At 45.7% G+C, this 18,564-nt stretch overlaps 9 protein-coding genes across 9 annotated transcripts; 5 read left to right on the top strand and 4 right to left on the bottom strand.

The window, feature by feature from the left end:
* On the top strand, positions 1-1,982 carry V8C40DRAFT_276035 (P-loop containing nucleoside triphosphate hydrolase protein; the record flags this gene model as incomplete). The annotated part of the gene is made up of 3 exons (XM_083220785.1): positions 1-383; positions 455-713; positions 777-1,982. 3 exons carry the CDS (start codon positions 1-3, stop codon positions 1,980-1,982), a joined length of 1,848 nt encoding a protein of 615 aa, XP_083071327.1.
* A 622-nt stretch (positions 1,983-2,604) lies between these two features.
* Positions 2,605-3,256, top strand: V8C40DRAFT_250457 (uncharacterized protein). The gene is made up of 2 exons (XM_083216984.1): positions 2,605-3,006; positions 3,065-3,256. Exon 1 carries the CDS (start codon positions 2,782-2,784, stop codon positions 2,998-3,000), a length of 219 nt encoding a protein of 72 aa, XP_083071326.1. The 5' UTR covers positions 2,605-2,781; the 3' UTR covers positions 3,001-3,006; positions 3,065-3,256.
* A 461-nt stretch (positions 3,257-3,717) lies between these two features.
* V8C40DRAFT_280822 (beta-lactamase/transpeptidase-like protein) lies at positions 3,718-5,607 on the top strand (the record flags this gene model as incomplete). The annotated part of the gene is made up of 3 exons (XM_083221465.1): positions 3,718-4,228; positions 4,279-4,666; positions 4,740-5,607. The coding sequence occupies 3 exons, from the start codon at positions 3,718-3,720 to the stop codon at positions 5,605-5,607; spliced, it is 1,767 nt and encodes a 588-aa protein (XP_083071325.1).
* A 1,091-nt stretch (positions 5,608-6,698) lies between these two features.
* Positions 6,699-7,935, top strand: V8C40DRAFT_54784 (uncharacterized protein). The gene has a single exon (XM_083223108.1). It carries the CDS (start codon positions 6,827-6,829, stop codon positions 7,703-7,705), a length of 879 nt encoding a protein of 292 aa, XP_083071324.1. The 5' UTR covers positions 6,699-6,826; the 3' UTR covers positions 7,706-7,935.
* Positions 7,936-8,744: 809 nt separating this feature from the next.
* Positions 8,745-9,600, bottom strand: V8C40DRAFT_276032 (NAD(P)-binding protein; the record flags this gene model as incomplete). Its single annotated transcript, XM_083220784.1, has 2 exons — positions 8,745-9,259; positions 9,318-9,600. 2 exons carry the CDS (start codon positions 9,598-9,600, stop codon positions 8,745-8,747), a joined length of 798 nt encoding a protein of 265 aa, XP_083071323.1.
* A 664-nt stretch (positions 9,601-10,264) lies between these two features.
* V8C40DRAFT_267852 (NAD-dependent succinate-semialdehyde dehydrogenase) lies at positions 10,265-11,653 on the top strand (the record flags this gene model as incomplete). The annotated part of the gene is made up of 1 exon (XM_083219901.1): positions 10,265-11,653. The coding sequence occupies one exon, from the start codon at positions 10,265-10,267 to the stop codon at positions 11,651-11,653; it is 1,389 nt and encodes a 462-aa protein (XP_083071322.1).
* A 145-nt stretch (positions 11,654-11,798) lies between these two features.
* Positions 11,799-13,728, bottom strand: V8C40DRAFT_280818 (MFS transporter; the record flags this gene model as incomplete). Its single annotated transcript, XM_083221464.1, has 2 exons — positions 11,799-13,347; positions 13,402-13,728. 2 exons carry the CDS (start codon positions 13,726-13,728, stop codon positions 11,857-11,859), a joined length of 1,818 nt encoding a protein of 605 aa, XP_083071321.1. The 3' UTR covers positions 11,799-11,856.
* Positions 13,729-14,276: 548 nt separating this feature from the next.
* On the bottom strand, positions 14,277-15,188 carry V8C40DRAFT_250451 (DJ-1/PfpI family protein). The gene has a single exon (XM_083216983.1). The coding sequence runs from the start codon at positions 15,100-15,102 to the stop codon at positions 14,392-14,394; it is 711 nt and encodes a 236-aa protein (XP_083071320.1). The 5' UTR covers positions 15,103-15,188; the 3' UTR covers positions 14,277-14,391.
* A 591-nt stretch (positions 15,189-15,779) lies between these two features.
* Positions 15,780-18,563, bottom strand: V8C40DRAFT_250447 (Zn(II)2Cys6 transcription factor). The gene is made up of 6 exons (XM_083216982.1): positions 18,260-18,563; positions 18,136-18,195; positions 17,525-18,079; positions 17,264-17,452; positions 16,933-17,204; positions 15,780-16,858 (listed from the first exon to the last, which is right to left on the bottom strand). The coding sequence occupies exons 1-6, from the start codon at positions 18,385-18,387 to the stop codon at positions 16,173-16,175; spliced, it is 1,890 nt and encodes a 629-aa protein (XP_083071319.1). The 5' UTR covers positions 18,388-18,563; the 3' UTR covers positions 15,780-16,172.
* Position 18,564: the final 1 nt, after the last annotated feature.

Raw genomic sequence — 18,564 nt, 5'->3', positions numbered from 1 at the left:
ATGAATCAAGTGGAAAATGCGCATCTTATCAACGACACGATCAACTCCTTCTCTTGGACCAATCTAGAAGTGGCTGTCAAGGATCGGAAAACAAAAGCGACTCTGATTATTCTCTCAGACGCAGCAGGGATTGTCAATGCCGGCGAGATGCTTGCCATTATGGGCCCCAGCGGATCTGGTAAGACTACGTTATTGAATGCGCTAGCACACAGAGCAGCTGCTGCAAATGCGGCCACTACTGGAAACATTCTGGTCAATGGCCACAATATATCTCTTCAGCAAATTCGTCATTTGTCTAGTTACGTTGAGCAAGAGGATGCCCTGATAGGTAGTCTTACAGTTCAAGAGACTATGGTGTTTGCGGCGCGACTATCCCTTCCAAAGTTGGTGAACCCCAAGTCTTCTTATCGCGATGCATTGCCGGCGGTGGCATCTTAACAAATTGAGTTGCTAGTACAATAACCAAAAAAGATGCTTTTAAACGCGTTGATGATCTTATAGCCGCCTTTGGCCTACGAGCTCAAGCAGATACTGTCGTTGGAACGCCCATTAAAAAGGGTCTCAGTGGCGGCCAAAAGAAGCGTCTCGGTGTTGCTAGTCGATTGGTCACAAATCCAAAGATCATTTTCCTAGATGAACCAACAAGCGGACTGGATTCTGCGCTGAGTCTCGAGGTGTGCACCTACATCAAAGCCATCGGTCGCAAGAACAATGTGAGAATTGCGTCGATTTATCAATAACTATGGGCATTGTTAACGGCGAGTGATCTCGTATAGCTCATTACAATAGCGTCGATTCATCAACCATCTTCCGCAACGTTTCAACAATTCGATAAACTGTACCTGTTGTCCGGCGGACGAACCTGCTACTTTGGCCCTGTATCAGAAGCGACCGCATATTTCGCCAAGATTGGTTACGCAATCCCACCAGAGACGAACTCGGCAGATTTCTTCCTCGATTTGATCAACACTGATCTCGATAAGAATGGCGACATTCGCCGTCGAACAGATCATGTATGCCAGGCTTGGAAAACCTCTCCCGCTTGCAATAGCCTTGGCGATGCCATCCAAAAATCTATGGAAGGGACGTCGTTATATTCAGACCTCAAGATTGATCCCTCGGAGTCATGGAAAACGCCGCTGATACTTATTCACCGCTCCTGGATCAAGTCTTACAGAGACGTTATGGCCTACGGTATCCGCGTCGCCATGTATCTTGGACTAGCTATCCTTATGGGGACTGTCTTCCTGCGTTTTAAAACAGAGCAGTCATATATACAGCCTCTAATTAATGCCATTTTCTTCGGCGGCGCCTTTATGTCATTCATGGCCGTCGCTTACGTCCCAGCCTTTCTCGAAGATCACAGCACTTTCCGACAGGAGCGCGCCAATGGGCTGGTCAGCCCCCTTTCTTTTATGGTTGCTAATTTTCTTATTGGTCTTCCTTTCCTATTTGCCATTTCTTTCCTCTTCTCCGTTGTTACATACTGGTTATCCAATTTCCGTCCAGATGGGTCTGCATTCTTTACTTGGATCCTCTGGCTTTTCCTAGATCTTGTTGCAGCCGAGTCTCTGGTTGTTCTGATCTCTTCCATATTTAACATATTTGTTGTCGCATTGGCGGCAACTGCATTTGCTAATGGACTTTGGATGTGTGTCAACGGTTTCTTAGTACCTATGAGCATACTGAATCCATTCTGGAAGTATGTATTTCACTACATCGACTACCAAGCCTACGTCTTCCAAGGCATGATGGTTAATGAATTCGGACACCGCGACTATCAATGCGACGAAATCTCCAAAGGCAAATACCAGTGCAATTATCCAAGCGACTTGAACTCTATCGGGAAGATTCGTGGGAGCGATATTTTGCGCCAATTCAGTATTAAAACAGGCCAAGAGGGCACATGGATAGGCATTATGATTGGCATTATTGCCGCGTATCGATTGCTCGCTTACATGGTGTTAGCATGTCGAAAATAGTATATGAGTATTTAAAGAGGAGTTGTTTTGGCATTGGGCCATGATTTCGGCTGGTGATATACTTTATTGGAGTACGGAATAATACGTCACCTTGGAATAGATGCATTTTATGCAAACATGTCTATTTCTTTCACAATGCCCCTCACGCACTAAATAACCAATTCCTTGTCTCATTATTAGGCTAAACAAATCTATATATGTTGAATGGCTAATACCCGAGCAACCGTTAACGTTTCACGGATCCTCGGTGTTTCTTTATGTCACAGTGCATAAACGTAGGATTTCAGGATTTTCAATGTGACTATATCCCACCTTTCCTCTTTACATGAATCCAGCATCCTATGAACAATCGTAAGTTTATTACTATGTTGAAACCAGCCAATTCAAAAGTCCTTCCCAACATAGATGAACTGTAACCATGGCCGGTGTGCTTGGACGTGATGATAACCAATTAACGAATAATCGCCCTAGTAGCTAATTCTGGGGATTCGCGAAGGATTCGCGACTTGGGGCTTGCATAGGGGCTAGTGGATTCCATTTGGCACGAAGGATCAGATGGAACGATTGCATCTCGGATTCAAAACAGCTGTTTGGGTTTTGTACAAACTACAAATATGTTTACCGCAATGTGATGTTGTATAAATAAAAATGGAATAAATAGGTGGCGATTGCCAATCTCTTTTCACTTTTCTTCTCTTGAAAACAAGCATTTCATCTTTTTTCCTCCTTGGACTGCTCCCATTGCTAGCTACATTGAACAGGACTTTTTTAAGTAGCTGTCTTAATTGGTCTTCTAACTATGCAACTTTCAAGCATCACACTTTTGGGCTTCCTAGCCACTGCTACCTTTGCAACTCACAGCCCTGGTCAATCATGCAGTGGCTCTGGCTATGACTGTAGTAACGACTTCCGCAGTATCGTGGTTTGCAATGGTGCACAGTGGGTGACTGCTGCTACCTGTCCCTCGGCCTGCTGTGCATGGCCTGCAGGTACTCTTGCCCCGTTCTGCAGTTGCTGAGTATAGGTATGGAATTCTTGTCGTTAGGATAATTATGACTGGGATTGTTAACAATTTGAGAAAGGGGATCTCTGATTTAAATGAAATCCACAAAAGACTGAAGCATGGCCGGATATTTGAGGGTTCCGTGAAAGGCATGTCTTTTTGGTTTATGGCAATCGAACGGAGGTCTTAGCAAGAAAATGAGATAAAGCACCCAAATAACATAGCACTGCAACGTTTTACTGCAATATATATCTCTGCCGTTCGCTCCGTAGATTTACACCTAGGCCCCCTGTGAAATTCGTTACAAAGTGACATCCAGTTTCCTAAAAAAACAACAGACTTGACATTACACGTGCTTAGCGTAGGATTCCCCAGCTATTTGTCGGCAAGCAGGCTGTGTAGCCATATCCCCGGGGACCAGCCACAGTAGTCGCGTAAGTGAAATTGACTGGTCATTGAGGCTCAGTAGGGCTGATTGGAGTTAGCGCTGATTCCTTTTCAAAAGAATTACGAACTACCAACGCGTCCTGCGATGTGCAGTAGACAACGCCCCTTGCTTGAGAATTAGGAGTAATGAGTATAGTTAACATATATAGCTAAGTGTGTATATATATATATATATATATACCTATATGTAATGGCCATCACCTTCAGACTTAGAATTATATCGCCACCACCACTCTTTACACTTACATCGTATTCCCCCCGTCGTTCAGACCATAATCTTTTGATATGAAACATCTCCATCTTGGTTTCGTAACTATAGCTGTGGGTGCTTCTCTCGCATCTGCCACGGCACAAACATGTCCACCTCTTGGTATCGTGCTTCCACCAGCACAGGCTCCTGGTAGCAATGAAGCAGTTATATCAGCCACCAAGAAACTAACGGCGATTCTTGAATCGAAATTCAGTTCGCAGCTGAATTCTAGCGGCATATCGCTAGTCGTCAAATCGACCCATGAAGATGTACCGCTCTTTAGTTACCACTTCACACCTCCAGTTCTATCAGGAATTGGCACCACAACCATCAATGAGAATACCATTTTCAGGGTTGGGAGCTTGTCAAAATTGTTCCCGGCGTTAGCAGCACTACAAACCAGCTCCATTCACATGGATGATCTTGTACTCAAGTACATTCCTGAATTAAAAACTGCAGTGGCCACTGGCTCTGTAGAGGCAATTCCTTGGGATGATATTACTGTTGACTCCCTGATGACGCATCTTTCCGGTCTTGCCACAGATAGTAAGATGACTTTTCTCCAGTACGTGAGCTGTGTTATTAATCTGAACTAGCTGCCATGGATTTGGGTGTCTTTCCGTTGAGCATTTGGCAAGATATTGGGTTACCAGAGATTCCTGAGGGCACAGGGCCAAATTGCTCTGGACTACCAGGCACTGTGCCATGCACAAAACAGGATCTTGTCGACGAACTGAAGCGACGGGAACCCATATATCTTCCCTACACAACTCCTTCGTATTCCAATGTCGGCTTTGCTATCCTTGGAATGGTCATCGATGCTGCGATTAATGAAACCTATATTAACACCATCCAAAATAACATATTCGATGTTGTTGGTATGAACAGTTCCTCATTCAACGGATTCGTGGATTCTTTTCCCGAGGACGGCTTCGTGCCTGTTGGAGAAACAACGTGGAATGCAACTTTGGGTGTCTTTGAAAGGTAAATGACAAACCCTTCCGTGTACCTACGCATTGGTTTCGTATGAAGAACAAGGATATTGACATACTCTTAGTGCTGGTGGAATGTTCAGCACCACTGCCGATCTAATCGCCTTTGCTGAAGGTATCCTCATGAATCGTTTTCTTAGCGCGCGCCGTACTCGCGAATGGATGAAGCCGCGAAGTCATACTTCTTCCTGGGGATATTCGGTTGGCGCACCCTGGGAAATTCTTCGCACCGACCAGATCACGGCCGACGGCCGAATTGTCGATTTGTACACCAAAAGCGGCGACCTCGGTCTATACCATGCTTTGCTTGGGTTGATCCCAGATTATGACATCTCTATTGTTGTCTTCGCAGCTGGTGCCGAAGTCAGCTCAGATATGACCGCCGAAATTTTCAGTGCTGTGACCGAGGCCCTGATTCCTGCAATTGATGAGGCTGGGAAGACCGAAGCAGTTACTTTACCAGCAGCTCTGGTTGGTACATACACAGATAAAACAACAAACTCGAGCCTTATTCTAAGCATCAATTCCGACAATACTCTAAGCATCAAACAATTCACCGTTCGAAGTTTTGATGTACTTCATCACTCCAGTTTATATAGCCTCGATGCTCTTTCAATCGGTGGAGGGTCGCTTCCTGAAGATACGTATGTGGATGCTCGATTGTACCCAACCAACCTTGTTGGTCAAACACAAGATGGCGTAAAACAAACGTCATGGCGAGCAGTTTATGATACCATCACTGCAAAAGAGAAGTCTGAAGAAGACGCGAAGTTGGTGTTCAAAGACGGCAGCTGTCAGTCGTGGACTCAATTGGATCGGGCCGCCTATAACTATCTCAGCATAGGAGATTTCCTGTTCAGCAATGGGCCAAATGATGAAGTAACTCACATCAGGAATGCGGCATTCAACGTTACTCTCACGAAAGCTTGCTAACCGATTCCATTTACCGTACTTATCCTTAGCTAGGATATGTCTAATCGCTCATTCATAACCCCCAACCCCCAAATCCTAAATAGGTAGATACAAAAATTCCTTTCATAGCGCTCGCTCGTATATTTAGAATGACATTTTATAATACAATACTATTTTACTCACCTCGTCTTAAAAAGTAACTGAATGAACATGGTACTGCCTCCTCCAATATGGCCCAGACTCAAGTTTGACCTTGTGAATTAAGATTCTATTTATTCTAAGTAGAGAAATTGAGCCATTATCCAAATCTATATTTAATCTCATTTTATTGTCTTTATCTGCAGATATCGCCAATGCAGTGACGAAAATAAATAAAATATTATATATAAAACCCCAGTACTATACATTCAGATTAGTATCAACTTTGCGATGAAATGGTGGCAACATCTTATTATGGTGTTCAAACGAGTTGTTGCGCTTTGTAAGAATCGCCAACTATGATCTCACCAATCTTATCTTCAATTCCGAGAAGCGCTAGCTTCAGACAAGTTGCCAATTATTAATGGAGGGACAAAAGAAAAGCATCGTTCCCGTTGATAATCGGTAAGTTATTCGTCCGTGTATTCTTGGTCACTTTCCCGTTAACCCATCAAGTCCTGCTACCGAAGAAAAGTGGCATGAGCATTGAGCTAATGGAAGCCACTCCCCGATATGGACTAGAGGAGTACGCGAAAGATTTATAAGGCGATGGGAGATCTCATACTCGCTGATCTTTGGATGTTGCACCGTCTGTAGCAGCTCCGAGGAGAAAGCTCAACGTGAGTGGGATCCGCCGGATTTAGATCAGTCGTATCGACGCCGCTTGTCCGCTAATCACCAAAATGCCAATGCTTGAATCATCTTTCGGTTTTAAACAAATACGCAGAAAGCCGATACTTACAACAGAGTGTATTTGATGGCCACACTTCTTTAGGATATAAATAACAAATGATAAGCCGTCACTGGTAAACGATTCCCAAGTCGTGTAGCCAGCCGAAAAGGTCCAGGTTGTAAAAAAAACATTGCGATTCAGCACTCGACAGAAGAAATTGTCTCCTTTGTTTCCGCAGTATCCTATCAGGCAAAGCTTCCAGTTGTCTTCTACACAAAAAAAAGAAAAAAAAAAATCTTCGATAAAAAGCTCTGTATAAGACATTGCGTCTCCACTCATTTCTTGTGCGCTATAACAACGGTTTCGGAAATGTTTGCCATTGTCGGTGCAGCAGGAAAGGTTGGCTATGCCACGTCGCTAGCATTGCGCGACACCGGTATGCCAGTCAAGGCGATTTTGCGTGATGAGTCGAAAGCAGGACGGCTTACTGAAATCGGTTGCGAGATTGCTATAGCCGATCTGTTGGACTCCAAAGCTCTTGCCAAGGCGATTGGGGATGCTCATACAGTCCAAATTATCCTTCCACCATCCCCACAGGCCAAGGACCCTGCGGAAGAAATGCGCAAAGGAATCGAAAGCCTTGCCAGCGCACTTGAAGAGGCGCGGCCGAAGCGCGTACTTGCAATTTCTGACTATGGTGCTCACATCACCAATGATGTTGGGATGCCAACACTTTGCAGAACATTCGAAGAGCGGTTAAGCAAGCTTGATTGTCACAAGGTATTCCTACGATCGGCAGAGCATATGCAAGGATGGGGACGTGCCATCCCGAGAGCCATAGAATCGGGCACTCTGCCGAGCTTCCATGACCCTCTCGACATGATGTTTCCAACAGTTTCGGCTCCAGATGTTGGAGTGATTGCCGCTGACATCTTGATGCGGCCCGCTGGCGATAAAATAGTGGAAATTATCCATGCTGAAGGACCCCGTCGATATAGCGCCAATGATGTAGCGGCGGTCTTGAGCCAGCTACTAGGCCGGACAATCAATGCTGAAGCCGTGCCACGTTCGCAGTGGAAGGGAGCTTTTGAAAGTGTAATGAGACCTAGCCTCGCCGAACTTCTCACCAAAGCCAATGACGCTCAGAACAAGGGTGGTTTGGTCGATGTTGAGCCGGATGCTAAAGAAGTTCGTTATGGGACCACAGAACTACTTGACGCGCTGCGACCATTAGTCCCGCCCCAGTGATGTCGAATCCAGAATGTGAGAAACAGAACAGAGGTGGTGGAGTGTATGGATATGTAACGTATAAGAACCGTTCAATTGATAGAATATTCATCAGTATAGGTTTGTGACCTAATTAGCTACTTTTATAGCTAAATACATTGCCTAGATAGGGTTTATGGATATTTGAACTGATACTGAAAGAGATATCTTACGAGACATGAGTCAAATGTGTTCTTCAGTTAGAGTGCTTCATGGATCGCTTTGTCTGCGGCTTATATGTCAGCGTTCGGTAACAGAATGTAACCGCTCCAATGGGGTCAAGAGAGGTTGGTTACCTACTAATATATGTTTGGGGAGGGGAATATCCAATTACTTGGGAGATGGCAAGACTTGAAAGATTACCGGTTAGCGTCAAAGCGGGAAATGACAAGTTTTGTGTCGTTTGTGAAACAATAATTGCCATCCATTTTGCAGGACAGTAGAGATCAGAGAATGTTTTCGATATAAATGCATGCACCGATGGACACTTCGCGAAATCTGTAACGTAAAACGCCTGATATCACAGTAGAAATGAGGGAACCCTGCCGATGATTCGACATGATACAATTGCAATCTTTGTAAAATTCCCACTAGAGCGGAAACTAATTACAAATGGCATTTATAATCTAACGACATGCCATCTATGCGGAGTTATAGAGTCCCGAGGCCATTTAACTCCGTTTTACCTCTCATCGGTTGGTTATTTGAACTTCTTTCTAATGCGTGACTGATACCTCCTCGGGTTTTAGTCTGTAGCTTGGTGGCTTTATACGGAGCTTCCAGCGGGCTTGGAGCGGACCATGAGCGGATTGTAAGCAGACTAAGAGCGGAGGGTGGGCTTGTGAATTAGCATAGCTAAAATGCTAAATTACTTTGTAGCAAGGGCACCATATATGCAGACAACTCTCCATACTTCACAGCGCATCCAAATGTCTTGTCACCGTAATTTCAATCAGCTAGCAACTTTGCATTATATATAACCATCGTTGACGTATAATTCATAATTGCCAAGAGAAGAATGCTACCATGGTTGAATGACTCCATCCCGAGCAATTACCTTGCCAACATCGGCATCTCGCTCACCTTCAATAACGTTTTTGATGAAATCCCCTCCCAAAGAAGGCGGCTGAGCACCACGCTGCTTCAGAACCTCAGGATCACCCACCATACTCGTTGCCAAAAGCCCAGGGGCGATTGCCCATGTTTTTACCCCGTCTTGCTTCAGAGTAAAATTCCAAATAAGCATCAGCATGTTAATGGCCGCCTTGCTACATCTATAAGCCTGTGCAGTCGCAAAATCCTTTTTAGGCCATCCGAGCTCAACACTTTGTACAGGTATGTGACTCTGTGTAAATCCGCCCATTGTAGATAGTCCAGATGTGAGAAACAGTAGGCGAGGAGACGTCGATCTTAGTAAAAGGCTTGCCAGAACAAAAGTCACCATGTTTGTCCCGGAGACGTTGATGTTGTATGTGTCGTTGAAGACCGAACGGGCATTGGTAGCGTCAGTACCAATGAGGACGTCAAATGCAACACCTACACCCGCAGGTTAGCTCATTTGGTGAGCAAGTTTTGAGACACTTAATTTTCTCACCTGCATTATTGACAAGGACATCAACCCTACCCCATTTGTTCGCAATCATGTGCGCCGCTCGTTGGATAGATTCGTCATCAGCGATATCGATCTGTAAGCCCTCCAGTGTGTTTTGAGTGGCCGGAACATTTTCAAATAGCTTGGCAATAGCGTCAGCTGCCTTGGACATGGACCGGCTTCCCAAAAGTATGTGGTAGGGCTTTGCGGATTTGAGCAATGCCTTAGCAGTCTCCCAACCAATCCCCGTATTAGCGCCAGTAATTAGAACAATTTCTTTAGACATTTTGAAAGGTTTCAGAAGTGCTATTCAAGTGATAAGTTTTACAGAGTTCAATAGCGGTTACGTTCGATCTTTTATAGCCAGTTTGACGTGACCCCTTTTTACGAGAGTCTCCATCTGATACAATTCTACTCCATCTTGAATGGACCTACGTTGTTGCATTTATGTAGATCGTTCAAAGAAAATTCCTTACAATCAGTTGCTTATACCGAGAATAAAGAGAAGCCACTACTACCGAAGCCACGTCTGCAGGAAGCCGGAGTATTTCCACAAAAGGTATAATTCCGAGGAGCAATCATGATCTCGGTCAGAATCCAAGATTCTTCGGATCCGGGAGTATGGAGTTAAAGCACTTCTTATGTCCATGATTATAGCAGCCGCTTCGGGATATGCTTGTGAAGATTCATGCTAGTGGCCCATCTGGCGGGTCGAAATATGTCTGCCAAGGAGGCATCTAAGTGTAGTTGTGAAAATAGCATATCCCTACGTTGCAGATATAAATATGCCACTTGATGAGGGGAGATAGATATGACTTGATACAAAACACCTACACTATAGAATCTTACTTTCTAAAGGTATGTCGTTTGAGATTGATGACAGGAAAATGACAAGAGAAGCTAATTGGAGATATTCTTAATATTTCATAGCACTTTTATTCACATTCAGAATGGCTTCACAAAGTGAATACCAGAGTTTTAACCCTGCAACCGGGAAACATCTAAAGACATTTTCAGAACTGACAGACGAAGAAGTACGTTCTGCTCTCTCAGTGGCACACGACTGCTTTACCAATCATTGGCGCTCAACCCCGATTGCTGAGCGAGCAAGATTGATAAACGGTGTGGCAAGACTGCTCCAAGAGCGTAGTGAAGAGTTTGCGCAGCTTATAACACTGGAAGTTGGGAAACTCATTGCCGAATCTCGGTATGAGGTGAAATTCTGCATCGACACATTGGAATACTTTGCTACCAACGCAGAAAGATTCTTACAGCCGGTAAAGGTTCCCTCCAATCCGGGCTCTGAGATATGGACGGAGCCGCTGGGAGTTATCCTTGCCATTGAACCTTGGAACTTTCCTGTACTGCAATTAACTCGAGTTGCCGCGCCACATATAATGGCCGGGAACGTTTTAATCGCAAAGCCCGCCCCAACAGTACCGCAGACCTCATTGGCCTTTTCACAATTATTCCGCGATGCCGGCGTCCCAGAGGGAGTGTATACAAACCTCTTCGCCACTGTTCCGCAACTTCATACCTTGTTAGAGGACTTCCGCATCCGAGGTGTCACTTTGACTGGAAGCGAGCGGGCCGGCGCTGCAATCGCCGAGAATGCTGGCCGCCATCTCAAAAAAAGTGTTCTCGAATTGGGAGGATCAGATCCATTGATTGTCCTTCCTGACGCTCCTATTGACGATGCGATAAAGCTAGCCGTAGCTGGTCGAATGTTTAACACTGGCCAGGGATGTGCTGCATCTAAACGAATAATCGTCGTTGGAAGGGATCGCGAGCAGAAGGTCATCGACGGAATGAAGAAGGCTATGGCAGAACTAAAGCCGGGTGATCCTTTGGATCCCAACACCACGCTTGGTGCTATCTTCTCTGAACGTGGACTTGTTGGGCTATTGGCCCAGATTGAAACGGCAAAGGCAGCCGGCGCCAATGTCATACTGGGTGGAAAACGCAGTCAGCACCCCGGGTTTTATCTTGAGCCAACGATTCTCACAAACATCGCCCCAGAGAATCCCCTCGCTCAACAAGAGACTTTTGGTCCAATTGCTGCCATATATGGGGTTGACACAGAGGAACAAGCCATTAAACTGGCTAACAGCACGGACTACGGTTTAGGTGCGAGTATCATTGGAGCTGACATTTCCCATACGAAGAAAGTAGCAGCACAGATTGAGGCGGGCATGGTTTTTATTAACGGCCCTGCTTACTCCAGCCCGGATTTGCCATTTGGAGGCATCAAGAACTCTGGATTTGGAAAAGAGCTTTCGGACATTGGCTTTGGTGAATTTACCAATAAGAAGCTAGTTAGAGTTGCGAATTCGGCGTAAACACATTTCTGTATGTCCTCTAAGGGCTTAACTGGATTTTCCACGATGTGTAAAAGAAAGAGAAGACGCGAGAACGGAACAATGAAGATACTCAAAGTATTTACGACGCATCGCAAAGTATAAGGGATTATAAATACTCTAAATCTGGAGAACTCTTGTAAAATATTTTTCGCCTGTGAATAATCCATAGATGGTGATGCCACTCATGTTGCAGCAAATCTGCTCCTTCGTCTCAATGTTGCTCCGTAGAAATAGAGCACAAATATTCCAATCACACCTCCGCAACTCAACCCAGCTAACAAACTCACCCCTTTGCCAACACCAAGGTTTATAAACAAGGGGCGTGAAAAATGAATGGCCCCGCATCCTATGCTGCTGCGCACAAAATCATTTGCGGCAAACAAACTGGCGCTGTACATCGGATAGCTAATTGCGATATAGATGAAAACAACTTGAAATATGATAAATATGCCAATCACGAATATCGTAATACCGATAGTGGGAACAATCCAGGGGATTTTCGGACTGGAATTCCCCGTCCAACCAAAAACAAAAAGGCCAATTGGGACAAGAAAGCTCGCAGGAAGGCCAGGGATAAGTCGCCGCTCCGGCTCACCAAGGCCCTGTGTTTTAATCTCGGGCTCAAAGACGAATCTGAGGTATGCAACGTAGCAAATAATAGAGATGCAGACACCAACGGTGATGGATAGGAATATTAGACCGATTTCGCCAGCGTTCATCCCATAACCGTTTGTTGGAGAAGCACGGCCTGGGAGGCCTGTCCCATACACAAATGGAAAGACTTCGAAGAAAGAATAAAAGATTCCATACATGAGACCGATATATAAGCTGGTGAAAAGTACGGAAGGGTCGAATAAATTGATTTGCAGAGGCCTCCAGAGACTTTGTACGACAACTTCATTAACTGTGAGTTTGGCTTGGTCAATTTCTGATTGAGACTGCAAGTCGTTCTTCCCGGTGAGCCTGCGGAGACGCTGGGCGCGCCGCAGAAGAATGGTTGGCGTGGATGTCTCTGGCAGGAAGAAAAACAGGAGAACAAAGACAGGGCTAGCAAGCCAAAGAATGATCCATAATGACCAATGCCAATTCTCGGCTGGAACAGAAAAGCCAGACAATATTGGTCCAATAGCTGGGCCAGCAGTTGCAAACGCAGCCCAGCCAGTAAGCGCGTACGGCAGCTTGACGAGGTTGTAAATGTCACCAAAAGATGCTCCACCAGTCGCTAAACAAGGAGAGCCAAAGAATCCCTGTAGAAAGCGCAAGACAATTAATGCAGGGAAATTGTTGACGACCGCAGTTCCAGCAGAAATGGCAATGAAGATACCAAAGGTAATAATATACGGCGGATTGCGTCCAATGGCTGGAATCTCGGAGAGGGGTGAAAAGATTAAAGGTCCGATGCCATAGCCAAGAACATAGAGAGAAAGTCCCATTGAAGCAACTTCTGGTTTAACACCAAATTGAGCTTCGATAAAGGGCTGAGATGGCGTTATGATGGCAGATCCAATATAGACAGCAAGAGTGTAAAGATATATCTGGAGAACCACAAACAACTTCTTTTTGGATGACCAATTTTGGGGATTTTCTGGATCATCCGTCGAATACCAATCAACCAAAGTGACTCCAGTTTCTGTTTTCTTTGGATGAATTGCAGTAGGATGTGACCTCACGTTCTCCTGGAGTGTTGCTGCTGTATATGCCTCTTGCAGACTGGCTAACGTCCCGACTCGAGACATTTGAGGCCGAGAAACAATTTTGGAAAGACTTTCGTCATCGAGGTCGCCTCCCTCTGATGATTGTGTAGAGGTATCTACAGATGGTGGTGCAACTGAATGACTCCGTCCATGATTCCTGAGGTCCTCTTCAGACTGATTGGCGGCCTCAAGACCATGTGATTCTGTGATCTCTGTTGTCTCTGGCTCTGCCGGACCAGCATTCATATACAAGTGTGGACAATGAAATGATGATAATTCCTCAGGGTATTTGAGGTAATTCCGCTTGGTTGTCCATCTAATTATTGCACCAAACGTCGTACCACGAAAGAGGGCAGCCATGGCGTAGAGTAGTTGAATCGCAAGTTCTATGGTTAGCCAATTGGTGCCGTTAATGGGCTTCGAAGGAAACCCTTTTATAACCTTTTGAACTGCAAATGCTGCCGGGCCACTGAGGCGCCACCAGCTGCAACTGGCTACTAGGTAGTTTAGAGTTTACTTTAATTTCGTGCTCTCAGATCGGGCGGCAGTCAAAATCCCAGCGTTGGCTAGCGCTAGATAGACATGCATATGGGCCTATCATGTCTGTAAAGTCTGTCATCCCACAAGCCTACTAGTTAAGCCTGAAGATAGCGTCATAAAACAGCAAGCGGCTGTTTTTTTATAAACTTATTGTCATCCAATGTGTTGGCAGTTGTATCCGAAATGCGGGTTGGAATGGAATTCTTAGCACAGACTAAACTTCGACGTGAGACTGTAATAAGCGTAACACTTGTCTACATTTGCACAAAAGCAGGCACAGAAGCAGGAGGTGGCGGAAGGGACACTGAGGGCTTTTAGGCATTGATCATCAATAAATACAGATGGTGCCTTGATGCCCTTGTTCATACTGAGATGGTGCATAAAGCTGTAAATAAAATGTGGAGAGAATATGGACTCTATCTGTATGCTTATTCCGTACATGTGCCTAGGAAATATCTATGCACCCTGTCTCACACACATTGTCTAATGGTAAGAGTAGACATGCGTGGAGATTTGCTGTCCATTCGCATCGTACCTCTTTGGAATGACGTTAAGTACGCCATTAATATCCCTTGGCTCGTAATCGAGGAGCATGGCTGCCTGGACAAGAACATCCAGGCCATAATTCTCCTTTAGCCAGTGTGCAAACATGTCCATACCCGCGATAGCTCCAGATCCCGTCCAGATATTGCCATCAACAACCCACTTCGTGTCTCTCGTCCATTTAACATTGGGGAATTTCTTTTTCGCATACTCAAATTCGACGTTGTTGACTGTCGCATTCTTTCCGTCAAGTACGCCGGTCTCCGCAGCCACGGAAGCGCCGGTGCAATTGGTAAAGAGCAACTTTCCTGCAGCGACATGGCGACGGATAAACTCGGAGAATTTGGGATGCAGCTCGAAAGTGAGTGGATTTGGCCCACCCATTAACAAAATGTCCAATTCAGGGCACTCGTCAACAGTCGTCGTAGGCACAATGCTCATAGAGCTAGTCAGGAGTACCGGATCCCGAGTAACGCCGATATGATGAAAGTCGAATTGGGGAGCCCCATCAATAACAGCTTTATCAACAGGACCCAATAGTTGCAAGCCTTCCAAGAATTCTTTGGCGAGGGAGCCAAGAAGGTCGGTTGGACCAACCACGTCAACGACTTGATAGTCATAAGCGAGAATACCAAATTGAATTCGAGCCATTTTTAGCTTTGTGTCTTTGAATGGAAGTAAAAGAGATGAGGTGATGGTTCATGCCGGGCGAAATATGTGAATTGAAGGTAATTCTTTGGGAAATATATACAGCCGCGCTTCGTCTTCGTCGGGCAAAAATGCTGCACTCTTTCGCTTGAATCCGAAAGTATTCGGCTTTGAATGTTCAATTGGGCTTAGCAATGCGCCAAGAGGAATTGAATGATACATTTTGTTTGTCCATAAGGTGATATTGAATCCTTTTGTGCCGTGTCGGAAATCCGCTGGTTACATCGTTTATCCAGCCCCTTGCGGAATTTTAGTAACAGAACCTATAGCAAGTAAGCCCTATTATAACTAACAGGAAATTCCCATAAGTTGGTGAGAGGAAGCTCATTCATTTAATATTATGAGAAGACTATATTAGGATTGGCATGTATCTCGAGGAAAAAAGCGATATAAATGACAAAAGATGATACGAATGTTGTGACCACCCAAGGCCAAAACTGCTGGCTTCTTGGTTGGCAAGCAAGTTTACAGAGTCCAGTTGGCGAATTACAGAATGTGGAGCTTAACCAGAACTAGTTGTCCCGTTGTTACAGCCTGCACCACCAACCGCATCACAAGTCTCCGTCTATCCGACTGTCATCGGCTCTTACACAGGAGAAGCGGGGTTGAGCCGCTTCAGTCCGCATTCCGGCAAGGGACGCGTTCCTTCGTGGCTTGGCCGGGGTACATCTCCCTGACATCTAACAGCTATTTTAAAACAGGTGGCATGTTTTGTTGGACAGTAGCAGAGATATAGCGAATACAATGTGTGTACAAAAGAAAAGATTCCTGCTAGTCAACGGTTGTAGCCCACTCACTGGGAAGTATAAATTGGGGTAACCATACCACTTCATCAACTTCGTTTCCTTCATTAAGGGCAGTATACATCCAATGGGGAGACTTTATATAGATACAGGTGTAAAAAGGCCACTATCAGCCGATAAATATGCTGAACAAAACTCGAAGCAGGCGCGGGATCTCGAATAGCATTTCGATGCCTAGCATAATGCGCTGATGGCAGAGACAGAGTCAGTCTACCACTCTGGCAGCGCATCCCCATTAGACCACCCCGCCGTCGTTGCCCAGAGATCCCGGAGTATCATGTCGTCGTCGGCACTCAGCGAAGTTGCTATATCTCCTGGTAGTGTCGCAGTGGAGATATCTGTGTCTATCACTGACTGCCAAAGCTTCAACTGCTCATCCATGCTTCCGTCGAGCATGGGGCATCCAAGGCTTAACTTTTGAGGCATTTGCTGCCCATGTTCCAAGATGGAAAGCCTTTGGATGTATTTATCTTTGACAATCCTCATGATAGTCCGCATTGCGGAGAGGACGTCAACCTTTGGTTTCGCACCTGCTATGGGATCCGAGTCTTTGCATAGTCGTTCTAGGATTTCTCCAAATCGCAAACGAGAGCGTACCCAGGAGGTGTCGAAGTCGGGGCATTCAGGTATCGCGAGTGACAATCGTATACCGAGAATTACACCGGAGATGAATCTGCACCAATCGGCGGTGGAGAACTTGGCCATAGTTGTTTCATCAAGGCTCAGAATATAGCCAAGCAGCTTTTGGATGTTATCTACGCTGGAATACAGCTGGGATGCTTCTGGGGGTAGCGGCGGACGCCCTTTGATCAAGTGTAGAGAAAGACGTGGTAATCTAAGCAGAACGCCATCTTGCAGGCACAAGTGGACAAACAAATTTTGCATATAGATTACGGCTTGTAGAGTGTCAGTTTCGGAAAAAATGACGTGCAAGTGGGATATTGGAATGGTTGGAGGCGTTAAGACATACGTGTAGCGGCAATCCGCGGCGGGATGAGGGACTCTATGTCCCGAAGCTGTGCTTCAAGGCCCAGTAATACCAGTCGGCTCTGCTGATGCGTGTGGCCTTTATCATCATTGATGGCGCGAAGTGCTTCGGTAGCAGTGCTGGATAGTCGAACAAGATATGCCAGCACGACGTCGTTATCATCATTACTGCCCTCAAGAATCCTGCAACAACTTTCTGTCCAACTCGTAAAGACTGGGGGCTTGTTGCCACGAGACTGCCACTCTGCGGGAATTCTGAAGCCCCATTAGAGAAGACATAGTAATGTGTGAGAAAGTAAAAGCTTGTAACTTACGTAGAGGCAAGATAGAAATAGCCTAGGTATGCGCGGATTTTATTCAGCTGTTGGGCCGTTGCTAGTGCGTCGGGGTAGACCAGATTGACAGGTATCTCTTGGTCTAATTCCAATTCGTGAATGACCTCAGCTGCCATACGAATGTAGCGAAAGGGCTGTTTGTTCCTTGGGCGGAGATGAAATGGGTACCTGATGCCATTGTGTCAATATTCATCCCATCGGGTGTCCAGCTCCAGAACGAAACCGTAGTAATATGCATACCAGGCGCAATAGATAAGGATGCCCTGAAGGATCTCCACCGTTCTATCTCCACAGGCAACGAACTTCAAGCCCAGGATTTTCCTGAATTCTTCATCATATAGGCTATTGCCCTGTATGGTTCGCGACCCAGACGCTGCAGCAAGAATCGCCAGCAACACAAAGGGCTGTGTTGACGCAAGCGAGGAAACTGAAACATCTGGATCTAATACAATGCAAGGGAAATGACACAACATGGAGTGAAACGACGTCAAAAGGGATTCGGCAGAGGCAAGATTAAAGGACGGTTTGGCGTGAAGATCTGAAGTATGGTCGGCGGTATCTGTAGAAGATGTTGGAGTTGAGTCTATGCTATACATGGTGGCGTTGCTGTCGGAGAATCCAGACCCAGTGTCAGGAGCGATGAGGCTGTCGAAGAAGTCGGCGTGAGCGTCTTGGAGAGACTTGAAGTTCTCTTCCACCTCCACCTTTAATGGTATTGCAAAGTCAATACTGAAGCTTTTGGACGACCCGGCAGCAGGCTGAGAAACTGCCTTGGGATCCAAGTTTTGATCCGCACTAGATATTGGTTAGCAGAGTTTAAGAAGCTGATGAGATGTCACAACTTGACTCACATCACCCGCCGAGCCCTGGGCTTCGTCCTCACAATGCATTCTCGTTTTGAGGCTAGACATCTGAGCGAAAACTTATCAGTACCGTGCCTTCATTGCGCAATAACGGTTCGCAGAGGGCAAATACTTGCGGCAGACACCGGGCTTCTCACTAGGCCGGCATCGGATTTTGTTATCTCGACAAGCTTCACACGCGGCCAAGATTCTCTTCCTAGGGAAGGCGTCGCCACTGCCTTCAAGCTCGGCATCGGCCATGATGATAGCGTACTGAGAGGCACCAATCGCAGCCTAGATAATCAAGATCGTTCAACCAACAACTGAAAGGGCCATAGGTTAGAGGAATAGTGCAGAGCCTATCCTGTAGATGCCAGGAACAATATGATAGGATGGAGCACGCTTTGACGTCAGGCGGTAACACGGGGAATATTCTCA

The sequence above is a fragment of the Trichoderma camerunense genome (assembly GCF_050948025.1).
Source record: "Trichoderma camerunense strain CBS 138272 chromosome Unknown V8C40scaffold_13, whole genome shotgun sequence".
Lineage (NCBI taxonomy): Eukaryota > Fungi > Ascomycota > Sordariomycetes > Hypocreales > Hypocreaceae > Trichoderma > Trichoderma camerunense.
This window is presented reverse-complemented; position numbering and strand designations above follow the sequence as displayed.

What these genes read in the sequence shown, in the direction of transcription:
- V8C40DRAFT_250457 (XM_083216984.1), top strand. Translation starts at nt 2,782, where the DNA reads ATGCAACTTTCAAGCATCACACTTTTGGGCTTCCTAGCCACTGCTACC.
- V8C40DRAFT_54784 (XM_083223108.1), top strand. Translation starts at nt 6,827, where the DNA reads ATGTTTGCCATTGTCGGTGCAGCAGGAAAGGTTGGCTATGCCACGTCG.
- V8C40DRAFT_250451 (XM_083216983.1), bottom strand. Translation starts at nt 15,102, where the DNA reads ATGGCTCGAATTCAATTTGGTATTCTCGCTTATGACTATCAAGTCGTT.
- V8C40DRAFT_250447 (XM_083216982.1), bottom strand. Translation starts at nt 18,387, where the DNA reads ATGGCCGATGCCGAGCTTGAAGGCAGTGGCGACGCCTTCCCTAGGAAG. An exon ending in TATTTCTATCTTGCCTCTAC is followed by an intron (nt 17,205 to 17,263) that starts GTAAGTTACAAG and finishes ATGGGGCTTCAG; the next exon opens with AATTCCCGCAGAGTGGCAGT. An exon ending in GCCGCGGATTGCCGCTACAC is followed by an intron (nt 16,859 to 16,932) that starts GTATGTCTTAAC and finishes ACACTCTACAAG; the next exon opens with CCGTAATCTATATGCAAAAT.